We start from the raw sequence: 17,831 nt of genomic DNA on the forward strand, positions 1-17,831 counted from the left end.
ATTAGTTGTTTTCAGTAAAACTACAGCAGAGTTTCCTATGAACAGTTCATTTCATTTTGTTCATTGAGAGATACAGCTATATATTATAGGTGTGTTAAAATAAATAGCATGTAAGATGCTTAAACGGAGTTACAAAAGTCTGATGCAGTTGACCATCCTGTGTTTTTTCAGTTGCCAGAGTCTGCACTCAGAGACCTCATCGTAGCCACCATTGCTGTGAAGTACACGCAGTCTAACTCCGTGTGCTATGCCAAGAATGGTCAGGTAACCAAACTCTCAGACCCACTTGGAGCAGACTGTTGTTTTACAAAATGATAATCATCCCTCAGGTCCTAGACTGCTTAGAAAGTAAAATCTGCCCACTCCTTCTCCTCTGAGTTTGTCAGTATTTACTCAGTAATCTAGGGGACTGTTAAAGCGAGTGATGATCACAAACTGTCTTTGGAACAACGTATTAAAATTGGTCGTATTGCTTCTTGGCTCAGACTGAGTTGACACATTTGGATTAGTGGGACTCTAATGGCTGCTATAAAACTAGTTTATTCACTCCCCTCCTCCTGATTGGTGTGGTATTTCTAGTGAAGACAGTAAAGAATGTTACTGCCACCCATTATTCAGTGTTTTTGCAACTTGTTGGGTATTTTCCCGTATATTTCTAAGGTTACTTTACCAAGAATCTGTAGACTGCAAGTTAATGTGATCTTTTAAAATCTGGTTTACTGAGACATAATTTATATACAGTAAAATTCACTCTTTAAGTTTCAAGTTTTGAACAGTTTTCCCAAATTATGTAATTACGTGACCACTACCACAATCAAGATATTGAACGTTTGTTGCTGACGTTAATTAAGCAAGGTATTTAACTTGTTTCCTAGTGCTCTGAGCCATAGAATGCAGGACCAAGCTAGCTCATCACTGGGGCCTCTCCTAACTCTGGACTAACCTGGTTCTGGTTTTACCATAGCTTCAGCAGCATTGGGAGCCCTTTTCACAGTGTCTTGAACTCTTCTCTTAGCATTTGTTAAATTATTTGGCCCATAAGTGGGGGAGAGAAAGTGTGGATATTAATTAGCATGTGACCTGGAAGACTCTGAAATTCGGAATTTTAGTTGATTGTCAATTGTTTTTTGTTTGTTTTAAAGATTTTATTTATTTATTTGAGAGAGACGGCGAGAGAGGGACACAAGCAGGGGCAGAGGGAGAGGGAGAAGCAGGCTTCCCGTGGAGCAGGGAGCCCAATGCGGGGCTCGATCCCAGGACCCTGGGATCATGACCTGAGCCGAAGGCAGACGCTTAACCAACTGAGCCACCCAGGTGCCCCTGATTGTCAATTGTTAAAAGATTGCATGTCTCTAATAATGAAAACTTAGGAGATTGTGGCTACTGGTCTCCTTTGACTCAGGTTCTAAGAAGTTCCAATAAAACTGCTTCACTACTGATGTCCAGGAGTTCTAGAAACTTCAAGAGTATTAGTAGCCGTACTTCAAATGTCACTGTGAAGAGGTAAAATGTATAAATAGTAGTTAGAAACTTTTACCCTTACCTTTTAATGACTTAAAATTATTGTATTTTGGCCTGATATTTTTTCCACAAAACTGATAGATTTTAGGGAATATGCACAAAAGATCTGTTAAGAAAAATATGTTGTTGGAAGAGATACTCATCTTAATGTTCATATTCTTCAGGTTATTGGCATTGGAGCAGGACAGCAGTCTCGAATACACTGCACACGCCTTGCAGGGGATAAAGCAAACTATTGGTGGCTTAGACATCATCCACAGGTGCTTTCAATGAAGTTTAAAACTGGAGTGAAGAGAGCAGAAATCTCCAATGCCATTGATCAGTATGTTACTGGAACCATTGGCGAGGTAAAAGTCTTGTCATTGGGTTTGTGGGTAGAGTATACTGGTATGCTCACCTTTTTCTGTAACAGACTACCTTCATCACTGCTGAGAGAAAATGGTATTTTTCTTGAAATTTTACATTGTCTAAAATTGTAATTCTAAACTTCTTAACAATTCTTCATTGTCTTGCCTTTAACTTCGTTCAGTTTTTCATCCCTTTCTGACCCCACAGACCTTCCCTGTCTTTTTAATTTATAACCATTGGTTTAGCTTTATATGTTTGTACTTCCCCTGTTGATTTTGAGCTTTTGATGGCAGGGGCTCTTTTGTCACCTATCTTGATGTTTCTGTCACAGTGCCAAGCATGATGCTTGCTACGTGATAGGTGTGTATTCAACATGAAATAAAAATTATCTGATAGCAGGTAATCAGGGTCTTCTCCCCCCACATTTTCTACCAGTGCCTTTAACAACTGTATATTTTTGTTACATTTTGTGTTCTTTAATGTCTTCGGTTTTAAAGAAGGTATATGAAAGCAATAAAGTTACAACTATCAAGTAGCCTACCAAAAATATAGAATTTAGCCCCATTTTTGGACATAGCAAGTGCTTAATCCTATATGGAAAACAGAGAAGTCTGGTCATCAGACTCTCGATGGTCTTCTGAGGGAGTGAGTTGACCACACTACCTTTTCTGCAAATTCAGGGACAGGAATCCATGACATAATAAATGTCATTGAAGAATATGTCTTATAACCATAAAGTACTTAACATATAAGCCTTTCTTTTTTTACTTTAATATTTGTATTTCCCTGTTTAATATTACCTAGCAAAATCCTGCTCATAGTTCTGGAAGAAGCTTTATATGTACGTGAACAAGAGTTAAAAGTACATTGTATAAGCCAAAAAATCATCCAAAATGGAAGCATCTTTTTTAAAATATGAATACCATGAATCCTATCTTGATTCGTCTCTTAAGACTGACTATAGACTTGAGGCTATGTAAATATAGTTCTGGAACATCCATCATCATCTGTTTGCTTGCTTTGACACGGATATAAAGTAGATCTCACTTAGGCAGAGATTAAAAAACAAAATACATTTAAAATAAACTGATTTACAAAGTAAATGATATAATCTTTATTTGGTACACTTTAGAATTTTCTTAATGAAATGTTAATAAAAGCATCAAAAAAAAAAAAAGATTCTAGAGATATATGTAAACTGGAATGAGCCATTGTAATTAAATCCTGGGGGAAATGCCCAAGTGCTTTCTGGCATTCTGATTTGCATCAGAAAGTACTAAAGATCATGCCCCAAATCTTCCTCTCCTTTCTCCACCCTCTACTCTTAGGATGAAGATTTGATAAAGTGGAAGGCATTGCTTGAGGAAGTGCCTGAATTATTAACTGAAGAAGAGAAGAAGAAATGGGTTGACAAACTTAGTGAAGTTTCTGTCAGCTCTGATGCCTTTTTTCCTTTCAGGGATAATGTAGACAGAGCTAAAAGGGTAAGTATGGAATTGATGTGCATTTGCATAGAATTGATTATTATGTAAAAACTCTTTCAGGGATGCCTGGGGGGCTCAGTTGGTTAAGCTTCTGCCTTCAGATCCCAGGACCCTGGGATCAGGGAGCCATTAGGCTCCCTGCTTAGCCGGTAGGGGGAATGATCTGCTTCTCCCTCTCCCTCTGCTTGTGTGTTTTCTCTCTGTCTCGGACAAATCTTTTTTAAAAAAACTATTTCAGAAATCCTTCTGTTTAAATTCTGTGAATTCTATATCCAAGTTATAGCAGTGTGATATGTCAGTAATATTTATTTTACTTTCCCATATGATGTATGAATAACCCAAATCCTATTATTTTCCTGTTTTGACTGTGAGTGAACCACTCTGCGTTGTAAATCATTATTAGCTTATGCTTTCTAGAGGGGGATTTTGATTTTGGCATGTCTTAACCTAAAATTGTGTTTTGAAAGTCAGTGTCTGTTCTTCCCTCAGAGTGGTGTGGCCTACATTGCTGCTCCTTCTGGTTCTGCTGCTGACAAAGTTGTGATCGAGGCTTGTGATGAACTGGGAATAATCCTTGCTCATACGAATCTTCGGCTTTTTCATCACTGATTTCATTGCACAGTATTTTATGGTTTGCTTATGTGTAGGTGAAAAATCACATGTGACATTTTGACTATCTTGTCTTAGTCATCTTGGATCCATAGCTTTTGGTTGTATTTAATTTCTTAAAGTTATAGGTTGTCTAGCATAGAAACATTACCCACAAATATTTGTGTGTAAGAAATACAGGAACATCCCTGCCTCCTGGAGCTCAGCTCATCCCAAAACATTGCCTGTGTGAAACATCTAAAAATTATCAAGTAAGCCAGGGAAACTGAGCAGACCCTGGAGTTAGATAGCATAAGCATCCTGCAGTCTCACTGGTTTCCTCATAGGGGATTCCACTCATGCAGCTTTTCTTTTAGTCAGAGTTCTAAAAAGGTTGGTTGTCTCCTTTCTAAGCAAAAGTTTGAGATTTGTTTGAATTTTAGTGTGATGTATGGGTCAAGTTTCACTTTCTTTCCATACATTTATCCAGGTGTTTCACCATCATTTGAAAAAACTGTCGGATTGCGTGTTTGCTCAGTTAACCATTATTTGCAGTGGGTCTATTTCTGGACTCTGTTCTGTTCCATAGTTATGTTTGTCCTAATGCCAATACCATGCTGTCTTGAAAATTGTAGCTTTATATTAAAATTTTGAAATCAGATCATGGGAGTCGTTCATCTTTGTCCTTTTTTAAAAGTTGTTTTGGCTATTCCAGGGCTTCGGCATTTCCATATAAACTTTAGAACTAACTAGTCTGTTTCTACAAAAAAATTTGTTGGGATGTTGATTGGAATTGCATTGAATCCATAGATCGATTTGTGGAGATTTGACATATCTCCTTTCCCTTTGAAGGTTGATCCTGTCTGGTTTCCACCATCTTTTGGTTGCTCTCCAATGGTTTCAAATAGATTTTGTAACATTTTTGTCCCGTGTTCATAACTATCTGTAGGAGGGTTAGTCCAGTACAATCTCCTCTATAGTTAAGAGAATCAGGAACACATGAATATCATAGGAAAATTTCTAGTCATTGTTTCCTTTTCTTAATTTTTTTTTCTTAAGTCAATTCTAGCAAAGTATATTTTTTTCTCCTAGGAATTGGACCAGTTTTCAAGATTGTTGGCACATAGTAATATTTTTCTGAATTTTAAAGGGTCTTTTTTTACGGAAGTTTTGGGATGGACACAATTAAATTACTTAAACTGTACCTGTCATCCAAGTACAACTCATGATCACTAGTTTTATCTAATGTTTCCCCACTTACCACTCCTCAACACTGATTATTTTGAAGCACAGTATAGGTATTTCCTCTGTAAATATTTCAGTTAAAGTAACTCTCAAAAAAATTTTTAAAGTGTATTTACTTTTTGAAATATATAATCATGCCTACCTGCTGAGAGAGCCAAGAAATAATGATACCTCGATAGCAATGAGCATACCTAGTGCCAGGTTCTTGGTTTCTGATGCCACTCCAATGAAAGGGTTCAGGACTCCTTGGAGGCATAGCTGACTCTAGGACTGGGGTAGGAAATAATATAAGATGAGATGTCTGCAGCACCTTACAGTGCCAGAAAGTAAGGAAGGACTTTAAAAACAAGTACATGATGGGAGTGTGTCAAAGGACATGGGAGCCAACTAAAACGATTCCCAATAGTCAAAGCTGGAATCATTTGAGCAACAGAGTAATGTAACCCAATCTATGAAATACCTGAGTTCATGGCTGACCTAATGAAGGATTGAATAAATAAATGGAGAATCAATCTGTGCAGAATTTTAAGTAATTTATATGGATATTCCACTTTCAAGAAGAGCGTAACTCCCCAGCCTTAGGTGTAGGCTGTGCATAGTGACTTCTTCCCAAGGTGTATAGCATTGAGAGGGAGATAAAGGAGTAGCTGCAGTGGAGAGACCTGACCGATAGCACCTCAGCCAGGTGATAAGGGTTTAAGAAGCATGTCATGTTGATAGTATGTACCTCCAAAGGGGAATGGCACTTGACCTCTTTGGTCTTCTTTCCAAAAATCTACAACCCCAGTTTAGTCATAGGAGAAGCATCAGGCAACTCTCAGTTGAAGGACATTCTATAAAATAGCAGTACTGAAAACTGTCAAGATGATGAAAAACAAGGAAGGTCTGAGAACAATGTAGAGGAGTCTAAGGATACACGTCGACTAAACGTGATGTCTCCAGGATAGACTTCTTGAACAGAAAAAGGATGCCAGGTAAAAAGTCCCAATGAAGTATGTACTTTAGTATTATGGATCAATGTTGATTCATTAATTGTAACAAATGATAAAAGGAGGAACTAAGTGTAGGGCATATGGAAACTACCATCTTCACAAATTTTTTCTGTAAATCCCAAGTATTAGAAAATAAAAAGTTTATTTAAAAAAATACATAATCATACTTCAAGTATCACACTGAAAAGCATAAGTAAGAGTTATTAATATCAAATACCCAGTCACTGTCCAGATCTTCCACATTGGCTTTTTTTTTCCCCCCTGAGTTTGTTGGTAATAAGATCCAAGCCTGAGACACACATTGTGTTTGCCTGGTGCATCTCAAGTCACTTAGTTGACTGATTCCTCCTTTTTTATTTTTATTTATTTATTTATTTTGCAGTCAATTGTTAAAGACACCAGGTTTTTGCTTCCATAGAGTTTCCAATATTCTTTGAATTTTGTTAATGCATTCCTGTAATGTCATTTTATTTCATTTGTGCCTCTCTTTATTTTAAACTGATAGTTGTAGCTTAATGATTTAAGTTTGACCTATCAACAGTAGAGAAAGATGGATTGAAACCTCCCTCTGTGAAGATGAGTTTACGAGTTTCTCCCTGCAGATTTATAAATGTGCTTCATGTATATTTGAAGCTAAAAAAGTACTTTTCATAGTGATTTTATGTACTAACTCCAATCCTACTAACAATTTCTGTCTTAGACAAAATAAGTTATCTGATATGAACATAGCTAGACTAGCTCTTTTTTGGTTTATATATGTCTAATACTGCTTTTCATTCTTTGGTGCTCTTATGCTTTAGGTGCAGATATATCTGGAACCTGTTTTTGTTTCTAATGTAACTTGCCAACTCAGCCAGCTCATTTATATTCATTTCAATTACTGATATATTTGGACCCTATTTCTACCATCCTATAGTTTGAACCACTTTTTATTCCTTTTATGCCATTGCTTTAAATTGATAGCTATATTTCTCCTGTAATAGGAACTTCCACCTGCTTAATGAACATTTCCCCATCCTTACCTTTCAAAACCCCCATAATGTCGATTCCTAGACTTTTCAATTCTGTGTTAGAGAGAGACATTTTCTCTTAGGTTTTTTTGTTGTTTTTTAAGACAAGCTTTCCAAGCTTTCTGTTAACCTTTACTTCACATACCTCTTGCCATTTTGTCTGAGTTTATCTCTCCTCAGGTAGAAGCTGTATGCAATGTGGTCTGCTAGGAACAAATTCATTTTTAAAAATAAATTATAAGTCATGCCTGTGGAAAGTGTATAAAACACCTACAGTTTAAAGAATAATGTGTAGGGGTGCCTGGGTGGCTCAGTCTTTGGACATCTGCCTTCAGGTCAGGTCATGATCCCGGGGTCCTGGGATCGAGCCCCGCATCGGGCTCCTTGCTCAGCGGGAAGCGTGCTTCTCCCTCTCCCACTCCCCCTGCTTGTGTTCCCTCTCACGCTGTGTCTCTCTCCATCAGATAAATAAAATCTTAAAATAATTTGTAAACAAACACCTACGTCACCCCTAGCCAGGCCAAGAAAGATAACTTTGCCAGTAGCTCCCATGCCCACTGATAACGCCTCTTCCGGATTATTTTCCCATTTTTCCCTCCAGAAAACGACCTTGTGCCTTTTATGATAATCACTAACTTGCATTGCCTCTCACCGGTCAGGTGATCTTGGGCATGTTGTTTGACCTCTTGCAGTTTGTTTCCTCACCTATAAAATAGGGATGGATTTGCTCCTGGAGAGGGTGAGTAGCTCTCAGTTAAAAGCACTTCTGGTTAAAACCACATGAAACTAGTTTGTCAGGTTCAAGTTCCAACTCTGCTACCTAGGAGCTACGTGATGTTAGGTTGTTCACTCAGCCTTTCCCTCACTTTCTGTTTGTAAACTGATGATGATAACAGTACCCACCTTGTAGGGCTGGTATGAGGAGTAGATGAGACAAAGTTTGTAAGAACACTTAGGACGGGCGTCCCCGTCCTGTCGGGGCCGTCATGGCGGGTTTGCTGAAGAAGACTACCGGCCTTGTGGGATTGGCTGTATGTGAAAGTCCACACGAGAGGCTAAGAATATTGTGCACAAAGATTCTTGATGTTCTTGAGCAAATTCCTAAAAACGCAGCATATAGAAAGTATACAGAACAGATTACAAATGAGAAGCTGAGTATGGTTAAAGTGGAACCAGATGTTAAGAAATTAGAAGACCAACTTCAGGGTGGTCAACTAGAAGAGGTGATTCTTCAGGCTGAAAATGAACTAAGTCTGGCCAGAAAAATGTTACAGTGGAAACCATGGGAGCCTTTAGTGGAAGAGCCTCCTGCCAAGCAGTGGAAGTGGCCAATATAATCATCATTGAATGACTAGTGTGTTCATGGGAAATGGATGTAATTAAATGTTCTGTTATATTAAAAATGTTTCTATATTATTGACATAATCAAGAAAACTAATACAGAGCATATTTAGGACACTTCTTAAAATTGATACTATGGTAATAGGGACTTGTGAATCCATTTTTGATATGTAAAGCATTCATTTAAGCTATCTTAAAGATTTTGTTGGAGTTTTTTTGTTGTTTGTTGTTTGTTTTTTACAGAGAGGTTGTGGAAAGATTTGAAAGTTAATTGGAAAAATTCCTATAGATTTTCAATGCAGAAGCCATAACCAAAATGTTAAGTATTTATAGTGGCATCTTCAACACATCATTTAATGATTTTTATCTTGAAAAAAACCAGGAAAGATACTTTATTATTGTTTAGACAAATTTAAAGTGAAGTAGTAAGAGTAAAAACCATCAAGTTATAGCTGTACAGTTGAAGAAATTGATTTGGTATTTGGAAGAAAAATTTCTTTCTTGAAAGAAAAAATTTCTTATAGTGGTAGTTGGAAAAACTTTTCCATTTGTCTCATTTAAAGAAGTTAGCTTTCTGTTCTTAGCCTTTAGTTTTCTTGATCACCCAAAGTACATCAGATTGAGATAGAATTTATGTAAAAGGAAAGACATCAAGAGTTCCTAAAGTTTTTCATAGGCTTATATTCAGAACATCTTACTCATACATGGGTTGTAACTTCCAAGTGGAATCACTAGGTAGTTTACACTAAGTTTCCAATATGAGTGCAGTTGGGTATCAAACCCAAGATAAGTGCTAATTCAAGGAAAGAAACAATTGGCATAAATTACTTTTCACGTGTCCTCACCCTTTCACCCTAGACCCTATCATTTCTAAATACTTAAATTTGGTATTTTTTAACCTTAAAGATAGTGCTTTTGTGTGTATTTGTACACATATGTTTTTGTGTCTTTTGCTATCCCTTGGGGCAAAGTAGAATCATTCAGAATTTTCAGAAAGAGAAAATTGTACTTTTTTTCTGATATATTTCTCCCCTTACAGAGATGTAAATTGAATGGTAAATAAATATTAAATGAAAAAAAAAAAACACTTAGGACACCATCCTGAACAAAAAATACCATTTGTAAAACATGCTAGGGTCGCCTGGCTGGCGCAGTTGGGTTAGGCGTCCGACTCTTGGTTTTGGCTCAGATCGTGATCTCAGGGTTGTGAGATCGAGCCCCATGTCAGGCTTCATGCTCAGGGCAGAATCTGCTTGAGATTCTCTCCCTCTCCCTGCCCCTTCTGCTTGTGCTCTCTCTCTTTCAAATAAATCTTTTAAAAAATGCTAGTCATTATTCATGATGCTTTGGTGTATATGGAAGCATGGGAGGTAGTGGAGGAGGATATTTATGTATGGAAATGGCTTAAAAATAGTAAATGTATATTTATGGAAGATTTTTTTCAGTTTCTGAATAGGTAGCCAAGAGATTTCTGAGTTCTTTCAACCTTTCATCTATTCTGCTTCCCCACACCTCACTTCTTACCATTAAACAAAAGGATATTACAGAGACTTTCTGTAAGTAAAGTGGCATTATCTTTTTTTATTGAAATAAGATTCACATAACAAAATTGACCATTTTAACAATTTCAAAGTGTACAAGTCAGTGATTTTAAGTGCTATATATTCACAAATTTATATCACCATCACCACCTTTTGTGCCTGACTTCATTCACTAGTGTTTCCAAGGTTTCATGTTGTAGCATGTTTCAGAACTTCATTCCTTTTAACAGTCAAATAGTATTCAATTGTATGGATATATCACATTTTGTTTATCTAGTCATCAGTTAATAAACATTTGGGTTGTTTCCACCTTTTGGCTATTATGAATAATGGTATGATGAACGTGTGTGTACAAGTTTTTATGTGAACATATGTTTTCAGTTCTCTAGGGTATATACCTAGGAGTGGAATTGCTGGGTCCTATGGCAGTTCTGGGGTTAACTTTTTGCAGAACCACCGAACTGTTTTCCACAGCAGCTGGACCATTTTACTTTTCCACCAGAATGTATGAGGGTTTCAATTTCTCCACCAAGGCGTCATGTGTTTGAGTCAAATACAGCTTTCAGCCCTTGGCTCAGCATCTTATGACTAATGCTGAATTATACAGATCAGTAGATTTCATTGTAAAGTCCTGTCCGGTGGTTTGCTGGCAGAGACCATGTTTCCTTCTGGAACAAAATGGCAGTTTCCAAAGTACTGTAATGTGAGGAGAGAAAAGAGAAGGCCAAGGGAGAATCCTTGGCCTTCGTTGTATTTTATGTAAGAGGAGCCTGCTGTGGTGGGCAGCACGCAGGACCTGGGATTCCAGCACCAGTGAGCCCAGGATGCAGTCGTTTAGCCTCCCACCGCCTCCAAGCAGTACTAATTGTGAGTCTTCGGGGGCTCCACACCCGAGCTATTTTAGAAAGAGATTCGGCTCCTAAGATTGTTGAAACCCACATGTCTCTAAAGAGTAAAAAGGAATTCAAGGAAATGTAAAACATGCTTTAATATCTCATACCTGACTCTACTGAGGAATGTTAAAAAAGGAATTTCCGTTTTTTGGCTTTCAGCTGAAGCACCATTTCTCTGCTCTTTTATTGCAGTATTTTCTTTCCTTCCTTTGTAATTTATATAGATTTTGTTTGCAGTTCAAATTAATCTTTTATTTTAATGAAGCTACAGAGTGAGACAATGTGGCAATGACAGTAACTTTCATTTAAAATAGCACCATATACTCTTTAAAAAGAGTTTTCTTAGTCTTAAAAACCCATGGTAGTGCATGGTCATCTTTGTGCTGCTTCTGCTTTATCAGCCCTTATGGTTATCTTTAAATGTTCCCAAACATGAGAAGTCCCAAGAGTGGTCTTCTTCTTTTTTTTTTTTAATGGTTGAAATGTATTTCCTGAAAATGGGAGTTTTTAATTGGAGCCTGCCACTTTCCCTACCACAGTAATGGAAATTTACTGAATAGGAAGCAATTTCAGCATTTAAATGTGCTGATGTGATGTTTCTTAATCACCTTAATGAGTTTCATGCAACTAGAAATGGAATAGAATTTTCAATGGAAATATAATTAAATAGAAAAGTCATTTCCTATACTTGTAATTTCCACCTGATCATTTCTTTATTCACCTCCTTAGAAAGTGTGCCTCACAGACTTATGGTGATATTATTATACACACTAATTTGCATCATTCACTTAGGTCATCAGCACTGAAAATATAAAAACACAAATTTTGTTACAAATCGAATGCAGCAAGGCAAAGTAAAGCTTCAAATCTACAATTTTTCTTTTTAACATCTGATATATTTACTAGTTTTACCTAATTTTCTCTTGAAGTGGCAATTTCTTGCCTGAATCGAGATTGGTCTTTTAACTATGGCTTTTCAATCTGGCCTGTTTAAGAATCCTCAGGGGAAGAAGTATCATGAGTCAGTAAAAACTGTAAAAGAACTTTGGAAATCCTCTTGGTTCTCGTGTTTGAATGATTTTACTGAGAAATGGTAAAAAAAGAAAGTTTTATCATTCTTGCATTTTGATGCCAAAACATGAAAGGCCATTTAAATTTGTTTAATTTGCTCTTATTATTTAAATGTAGTTACTGATTCACTATTGAAAGTTTAATTGTAAGATTAATACACTGCTTTTGAGAATCTAGCAGACATTCTGGAAAAAGTGTAGTTTAAAATCTTAAATGTGGAGCTTGTGTCTTCTACATTTCATTTATAAATTGTCAGAAGGGCTTGCTATCCATTTAATTAATACAGTCCAAGTGGATTTACTTAAACTCACATTTGGGAAGATAGTTTTAGGTTTGCAGATAGGCAAGTGGTTTGAAGCACATTCTCAACTGATAGCTGTTCTTTTCTTATGTTTTAAAATATAAAGACTTTTAAGCAAGATGGAGTTGAGGTGTAGACCTTCACCTGCATGTTACCTGGGCCTCCTCTTCACATATGAAGACGAGGGGACCAGCCTGCTTTCTCTCAGGCCTGCCTGCATCTTCAGTGGTACTTCCCACTGCATGGTGTGTAGATTTATATTGAATCACATTTTCTCTTCAGTGATCAGTGATGACACATGTGAGACGGTCATATAATATCACCACCATCTGTTTCTTCTGTGATTTTTTTTTTTTAAACATATACAGAGCGGCTGCTGTCTTGGTCATTACTGGCCTAATAAAGCTGAATGATTAGGAAAGTTAAACAGAAATATGGGCTTTGGGTCTGTGTCTTGCTAAGGAAAACTAATCTGAGCTGCATTCTTTATAAAATTAGATTGCAAAACCTCCTCCCAATGAGATACTAAATGTCAGGGCATTTTGTAAACTGTAAATCAATTCAAATGTGAGATTTATTTTTTTTTAAACAAATGAATCCTGAGGAAATCTCTTTTTGTAGTTAGTCTTAATATTCATTGACAGGTGTTTACTGAAATATTTTCTTCCATTACACAAAAATGTATAAAAATATTGTATATTATGAATTACTAATTTTTTACTAATTAAAAATCAGCTATCTCCAGTGCCATTATTTACTAGTCTAGATGCCAGATTTAATCTCAAAGTTTTGTCGTTTCCCCAAAGTTAAATTGAAAAGGAGGTGTCCTTTGTAGATGAGGAGTTTTGCAAACTCTGTCCTGCTGGGGCACCCTGAAAAGTGTCAGCTGGCAGGCATCAAGAGAACCTGGGGTTGAGGTTCTTGTATCACACCATTGCCCTAAGACAAAGCTCCTCTAGGATGTGCTATTCAAGTCGTTTTAACATCTCATCTTTTTCCCTTCCTAGAAGGTAACCTCTTTGAATAGGTGTTTATTCAGTGAGGGGAAGAAGGGAAGGAGGGGGAATGATGTTTGGAAAAGAACAAAAAAAGGTGATTTCCGTCCCACTTCTGAATAGCTGGCTAGCAAGTTCAACAATATTTGAGTCCACTAAAATCTGGGAAAACAGAGATAGGAAACTAGCCCCATTACTGAAGAGATGAAATATCAAGAATGAATCTGTTTTTGTAGTGACAGACTTGGAAAATTTTGTACTTAAATCTCCAAGAAGGAGAGAGCTATACACATCACAGGTTTTCAAATGTTTGCTGAATTGAAAAAGAACATTCATGGGGAATCTTCTTTTCCCCGAAATTTCTTTATGCAAAAAAGAAGCCATGACATTCAAGTTGTGGAATGTAAATCTTTTATTAAACGGTTGTCTTTCCACAGTAGTAAAGCTTTGGCACATACAGTATAAAAAATAATCACCAACCATAATTATACCAAATTCCTCTTATCAATTGCATACTAAATGTCTTCAATACAATTTTTTCCATATAAAAATACTGGGAAAAATTGATAAATAACAGATAAGAGAAAGACATTACTAGAATCATTTGGAAAAGGTGAATACTGTGGATATTTTAAATATCACAGTAACAAGGACATGCCGTTCTTACAATATTGCAGGACAGTGAAGTGGAAGCAGAAGTGTTTGGGTAACTTTCCTACTTAAAATTTCAGAGGATACCATTTCAATGCATCTTTATGTTGGTTGGTGCCTGTGCTCCCTGTCGATCCCAAACCAAATCACAAGTGAGAATCATTTCATTTAAAATACTGAGCGGTATTGAATACTTCAGAGCAGAATGGGCAATGTACGGCCCCCACTTACGAGAAAAGTCTCAAAACACTCCCAGGGGTGATGCTTGGAGAAGCTGTGAGTTGAGCTGAAGCTGGAGAAGTTACTCCAGGGCAAAAGGGCTTAAGAGAGAAACACTCTAAGATGGGGTCTGCTAACATCACTCCAGTTTGGATGGACCTTGACAGAGATCCATGCTTGTTCCTCTGGGTCCAAAATATTACTCTCGGGAATCTTCTCTGTCAGCCTGTACATCTATAGGCATGAAGCACTCAATGGGGCAGTTGACGTTCTGTTAAAACAGAAAAAGGAAAAAAAAAAACAGCATTCTGTTAAAATAGAAGAAAAATTCACCAAAAAAAAAAATCCTGTGAGGTGTATGGAATAAAAGCGGAGGGGCTTTGATGACAACTGCTTAAAGACAGGAGAATGTTTCTAGCTTCGGGAACTTAGCAATGTACTGGGCAATAGGCAATGTACTGGGCAATAGGAGATCTTCAAACGTTTTGATAAATTTGAACCTAAATTATGTTACAGGGTACAGTCTTCTACTCAAGGCATTTAAAAGATGTTTTTAACAATAAGGACCACTTGGCTCGTTCAGAAGAAAGGTACCTACAGAAAAAGACTCCCTACTAGGTATCTAACCGCGTTTAGGGGAGAAACACTCAAGGTGCAAGTGCACGTACAGTGTTAGTTCTCTGATGGTATCTTCGTGAGTACTGGTTGTAGTGGCCGGTGGAGCCTTCCTGACCGGGTTCAGCCCCTGGTCTGCGGCAGTTGTCACAGCGCCAGCCCTGAGAGAACACAGGCATGAAGTCAAACGGGGTTTACGATAACCCAAGAGCATCACCATTAGTGCTTGCATTAAAGAAGAATTTCAGGTCTTACCTCTTGGCAATGTCTGAGCAGTTAATCATGAAGGAAGCTCTGATGCTGATTTTATGCATTTATAACTTTTAGAATACATTTTGGCTTATTACTCATATCTTCTGATCACTCCTGTCTATTTATGGTTTTCCTGAAATGTCCTCCCTTCTCTTCCCATTCAAATCCCACCCATCTGCTAAGGCTCGTTCCAGTCCCAACTTCCTAAGTATGCTTTCTGTACTAGAAGACACAGAGAAGTTTTCCCAGAATCCTAGAGCTCTCTACAAGGGAGTTGAGATCAAAGGACAAACACCCTCATTGTACAGGAAATGCAGCCCCAAAGACTGCCTTGCTCGGGGCAAGTGGGAGGAGATCCACACAGTGAAGTGCTGTTGATTTGGGACTGCCCCCCAGCTGAGTGACGCCTGGCCATGCTCCTTCTGCTGTCCCTTCCTTCCTCCTGCATTGCCACGGCCAGTGGACGCTGTAGCTTTTCATCTGGCCACACCTGGGATAAGAGATGGGAACAGGACTGAGCTGAGCCACTAAGACTTCTCCCTGAGATTATTTCTAGAAATGTGAGGAGACGTGTTCTCCTTCACTGTTGCTCCTAAGCCTATAGGGGATAAACACGGAGCTAATAGAGGTCATCTTTTTCACTACTAGCAGGAGCTTCTGGAAAACAAGGCCAATACAAAGGAATAAAGCAGGGGCGCCTGGGTGGCTCAGTTGGCTAAGCGACTGCCTTCAGCTCAGGTCATGATCCTGGAGTCCCGGGATGGAGTCCCACATCAGGCTCCCTGCTCAGCGGGGAATCTGCTTCTCCCTCTGACCCTCCCCCCTCTCATGCTCTCTCTCTGTCTCATTCTTTCTCTCTCAAATAAATAACTAAAATCTTAAAAAAAACAAAGGAACAAAGCATATGAGAGAGTGAGAGACTCTGAATGCCACTGTTGGAGCAGCCCTGAAGTGGGTAGATCCTGGACTCTTCTGTTACATGAGTCTTTTTTTTGCCTTAATCAACCTGAGTTGAGCTTTCCTCTTACAACCAAAAGAACCTTAAATAATACAATCACTTTCTTTCTTATACAGTCACTTAAATATTCCAGACATATTTCTCCATTTAAAAGCATATTCCCCATAACACCTAATACAATACAGGTAAATACCTACTTAACAGAGTCACTGAATCTTGCTTTCACATAAAAATGTAAGTTTTCACTGCTGTCTTAAGTGTTTCATTTAGCACTTTCTTTAGAACAGAATAGGTGTCACAAATGAAAGGTCTCATGTGCATAAATACGGAGGAGATGCTGAAGTGAGACCACATTCTACAAATTCACTTTCCATCACACATTTCTATACCAGCCACTTACCAGAAATGTTCCACCATCGCAGTCTTTATAAGTGTTAATGAGAGACAGAGAGAGCACCTCCGTGGCTTTTCTCTGTCAGAATGGGGAGGGAACCCCACGGGTGGAAGGAGATCAGAGTAGTTTCCATGGGCTGCCCCAGGTCCTCAGGTGGGGCAGAGCCAGACCCCTGAAGACCCTTTCCTGCTGCAGGACTAATTTTCCTAAAAAACACTTTCCATCATGCTCCCTTTCTTCTTGGGTGCCTACAATTGGCTAATGCAATAGGCATCAGCCAGTGACCCTGGGGTGGGGAGCATGGTCTTCATGTATCAGAATGTGAGGAGCTGTTGGAGAGGGTATGTTTTCATTGAAAACAAAGGAATGTTATATTCCTTTGCTTTTGAGTTACATGAGTCATTTTATTTTGAAATTTCAAATAACATGAGAGGAATGCATAGCATTTTTTGTTGTTGTTATAAGTGAAGTAGGGCACAGATGAGAAATGGTTGAGAACTTCTCGCTTAAATAATGGACTTCCAGGCCCTTCCATAAGTGGCCCCCCCACTTCTTCTCATCTGATTTGTTACAAGACACCAGGCAGTGGGTTGGCTTGCTGAAACCCACATATACCAGCTCCTTCCCATCCCGGGTGGTAGGCTTACTCCGGTCTTTCTGCTTCCTCCTCTTCCCTCAACCTATTTTAAACATGCGAAACCCCAGCCAGTTTATGTTTCTCTTTTCCATGGAACCTCTCTTGCTGATTCCAGCCTACCTGGAAACTATTTGTCAGACCCACGAAGAAACTCAATTAGCTTGACTCTCAATGTATGCTAACTTAATGCCTACAATTATATCCTTAAGAGCCAGGACCATTCCGCATTCCCTCTGTCCCATATTCCTTAGCACAGTGCTAGATCTGTAGCAGGAATCTATTACTGGCTTGAGAGAGGGTATTTTCTTAGACCCTTTCTTAGATCTTAACAACATTGCCACGTGGACATCTATCCATCAGCATGGATCTAGAGGCCCAATGCTACCTAGCATTTGACACTTCAGTTGCTGAAGAATAGAGACAGCCTGAGAATAGTAGGTGTGAGAGGGGTTGAGGCTGCCATGGAGGGGAGAACTGGGAAGGGGTGTAGAGTAGCCTCATGTTGGCAGCTCTGTGCCAACAGGAAAGGAGGTATTTCTACTTTTATACGGGGCATTACCACACCTTTGTGTACAGCACACACAGCAAGCTGACCTCTCAGTCACCAGCGCAGGAGCCTCCCCTTTATCTTATCTCAATTACAGGGAGGCCAGCCTTACCTGCTGGCCTCCAAAGCATGTGCAGGAGCAAATGGCACCGAGATATTCCTTCTGCCATTGTTCTCCCACGTGGTATGTCTTCCCATCATCATAACACGTGGCCTCATCTACATGGA

At 38.5% G+C, this 17,831-nt stretch overlaps 3 protein-coding genes across 14 annotated transcripts in view; 2 read left to right on the forward strand and 1 right to left on the reverse strand.

Annotated features, from left to right (window-relative positions):
* Positions 1-4,602, forward strand: part of ATIC (5-aminoimidazole-4-carboxamide ribonucleotide formyltransferase/IMP cyclohydrolase) — a 31,241-nt gene extending 26,639 nt beyond the window's left edge. The window contains exons 13-16 of the mRNA XM_027589906.1: positions 172-264; positions 1,686-1,868; positions 3,198-3,353; positions 3,843-4,602. Coding sequence (XP_027445707.1) covers positions 172-264; positions 1,686-1,868; positions 3,198-3,353; positions 3,843-3,962 — 552 coding nt within the window. The 3' untranslated portion in view covers positions 3,963-4,602. The remainder of the gene's footprint in view (positions 1-171; positions 265-1,685; positions 1,869-3,197; positions 3,354-3,842) is intronic.
* A 3,551-nt stretch (positions 4,603-8,153) lies between these two features.
* LOC113919925 (NADH dehydrogenase [ubiquinone] 1 alpha subcomplex subunit 5-like) lies at positions 8,154-8,900 on the forward strand. The gene has a single exon (XM_035726734.1). It carries the CDS (start codon positions 8,175-8,177, stop codon positions 8,523-8,525), a length of 351 nt encoding a protein of 116 aa, XP_035582627.1. The 5' UTR covers positions 8,154-8,174; the 3' UTR covers positions 8,526-8,900.
* Positions 8,901-13,724: 4,824 nt separating this feature from the next.
* Positions 13,725-17,831, reverse strand: part of FN1 (fibronectin 1) — a 66,983-nt gene continuing 62,876 nt past the window's right edge. For all 12 annotated transcript variants that reach the window (XM_027588180.2, XM_027588174.2, XM_027588173.2 and 9 more), the window contains 3 exons: positions 17,716-17,822; positions 14,869-14,976; positions 13,725-14,471 (listed from right to left, as the gene is read on the reverse strand). In XM_027588180.2, the coding sequence (XP_027443981.2) occupies positions 14,400-14,471; positions 14,869-14,976; positions 17,716-17,822 (287 nt within the window). In that variant the 3' untranslated portion in view covers positions 13,725-14,399. The remainder of the gene's footprint in view (positions 14,472-14,868; positions 14,977-17,715; positions 17,823-17,831) is intronic.

Source organism: Zalophus californianus, chromosome 3 (assembly GCF_009762305.2).
Source record: "Zalophus californianus isolate mZalCal1 chromosome 3, mZalCal1.pri.v2, whole genome shotgun sequence".
NCBI classification, from domain to species: Eukaryota; Metazoa; Chordata; class Mammalia; order Carnivora; family Otariidae; genus Zalophus; species Zalophus californianus.

Coding starts and splice junctions, on each gene's coding strand:
- LOC113919925 (XM_035726734.1), top strand. CDS start 8,175: ATGGCGGGTTTGCTGAAGAAGACTACCGGCCTTGTGGGATTGGCTGTA.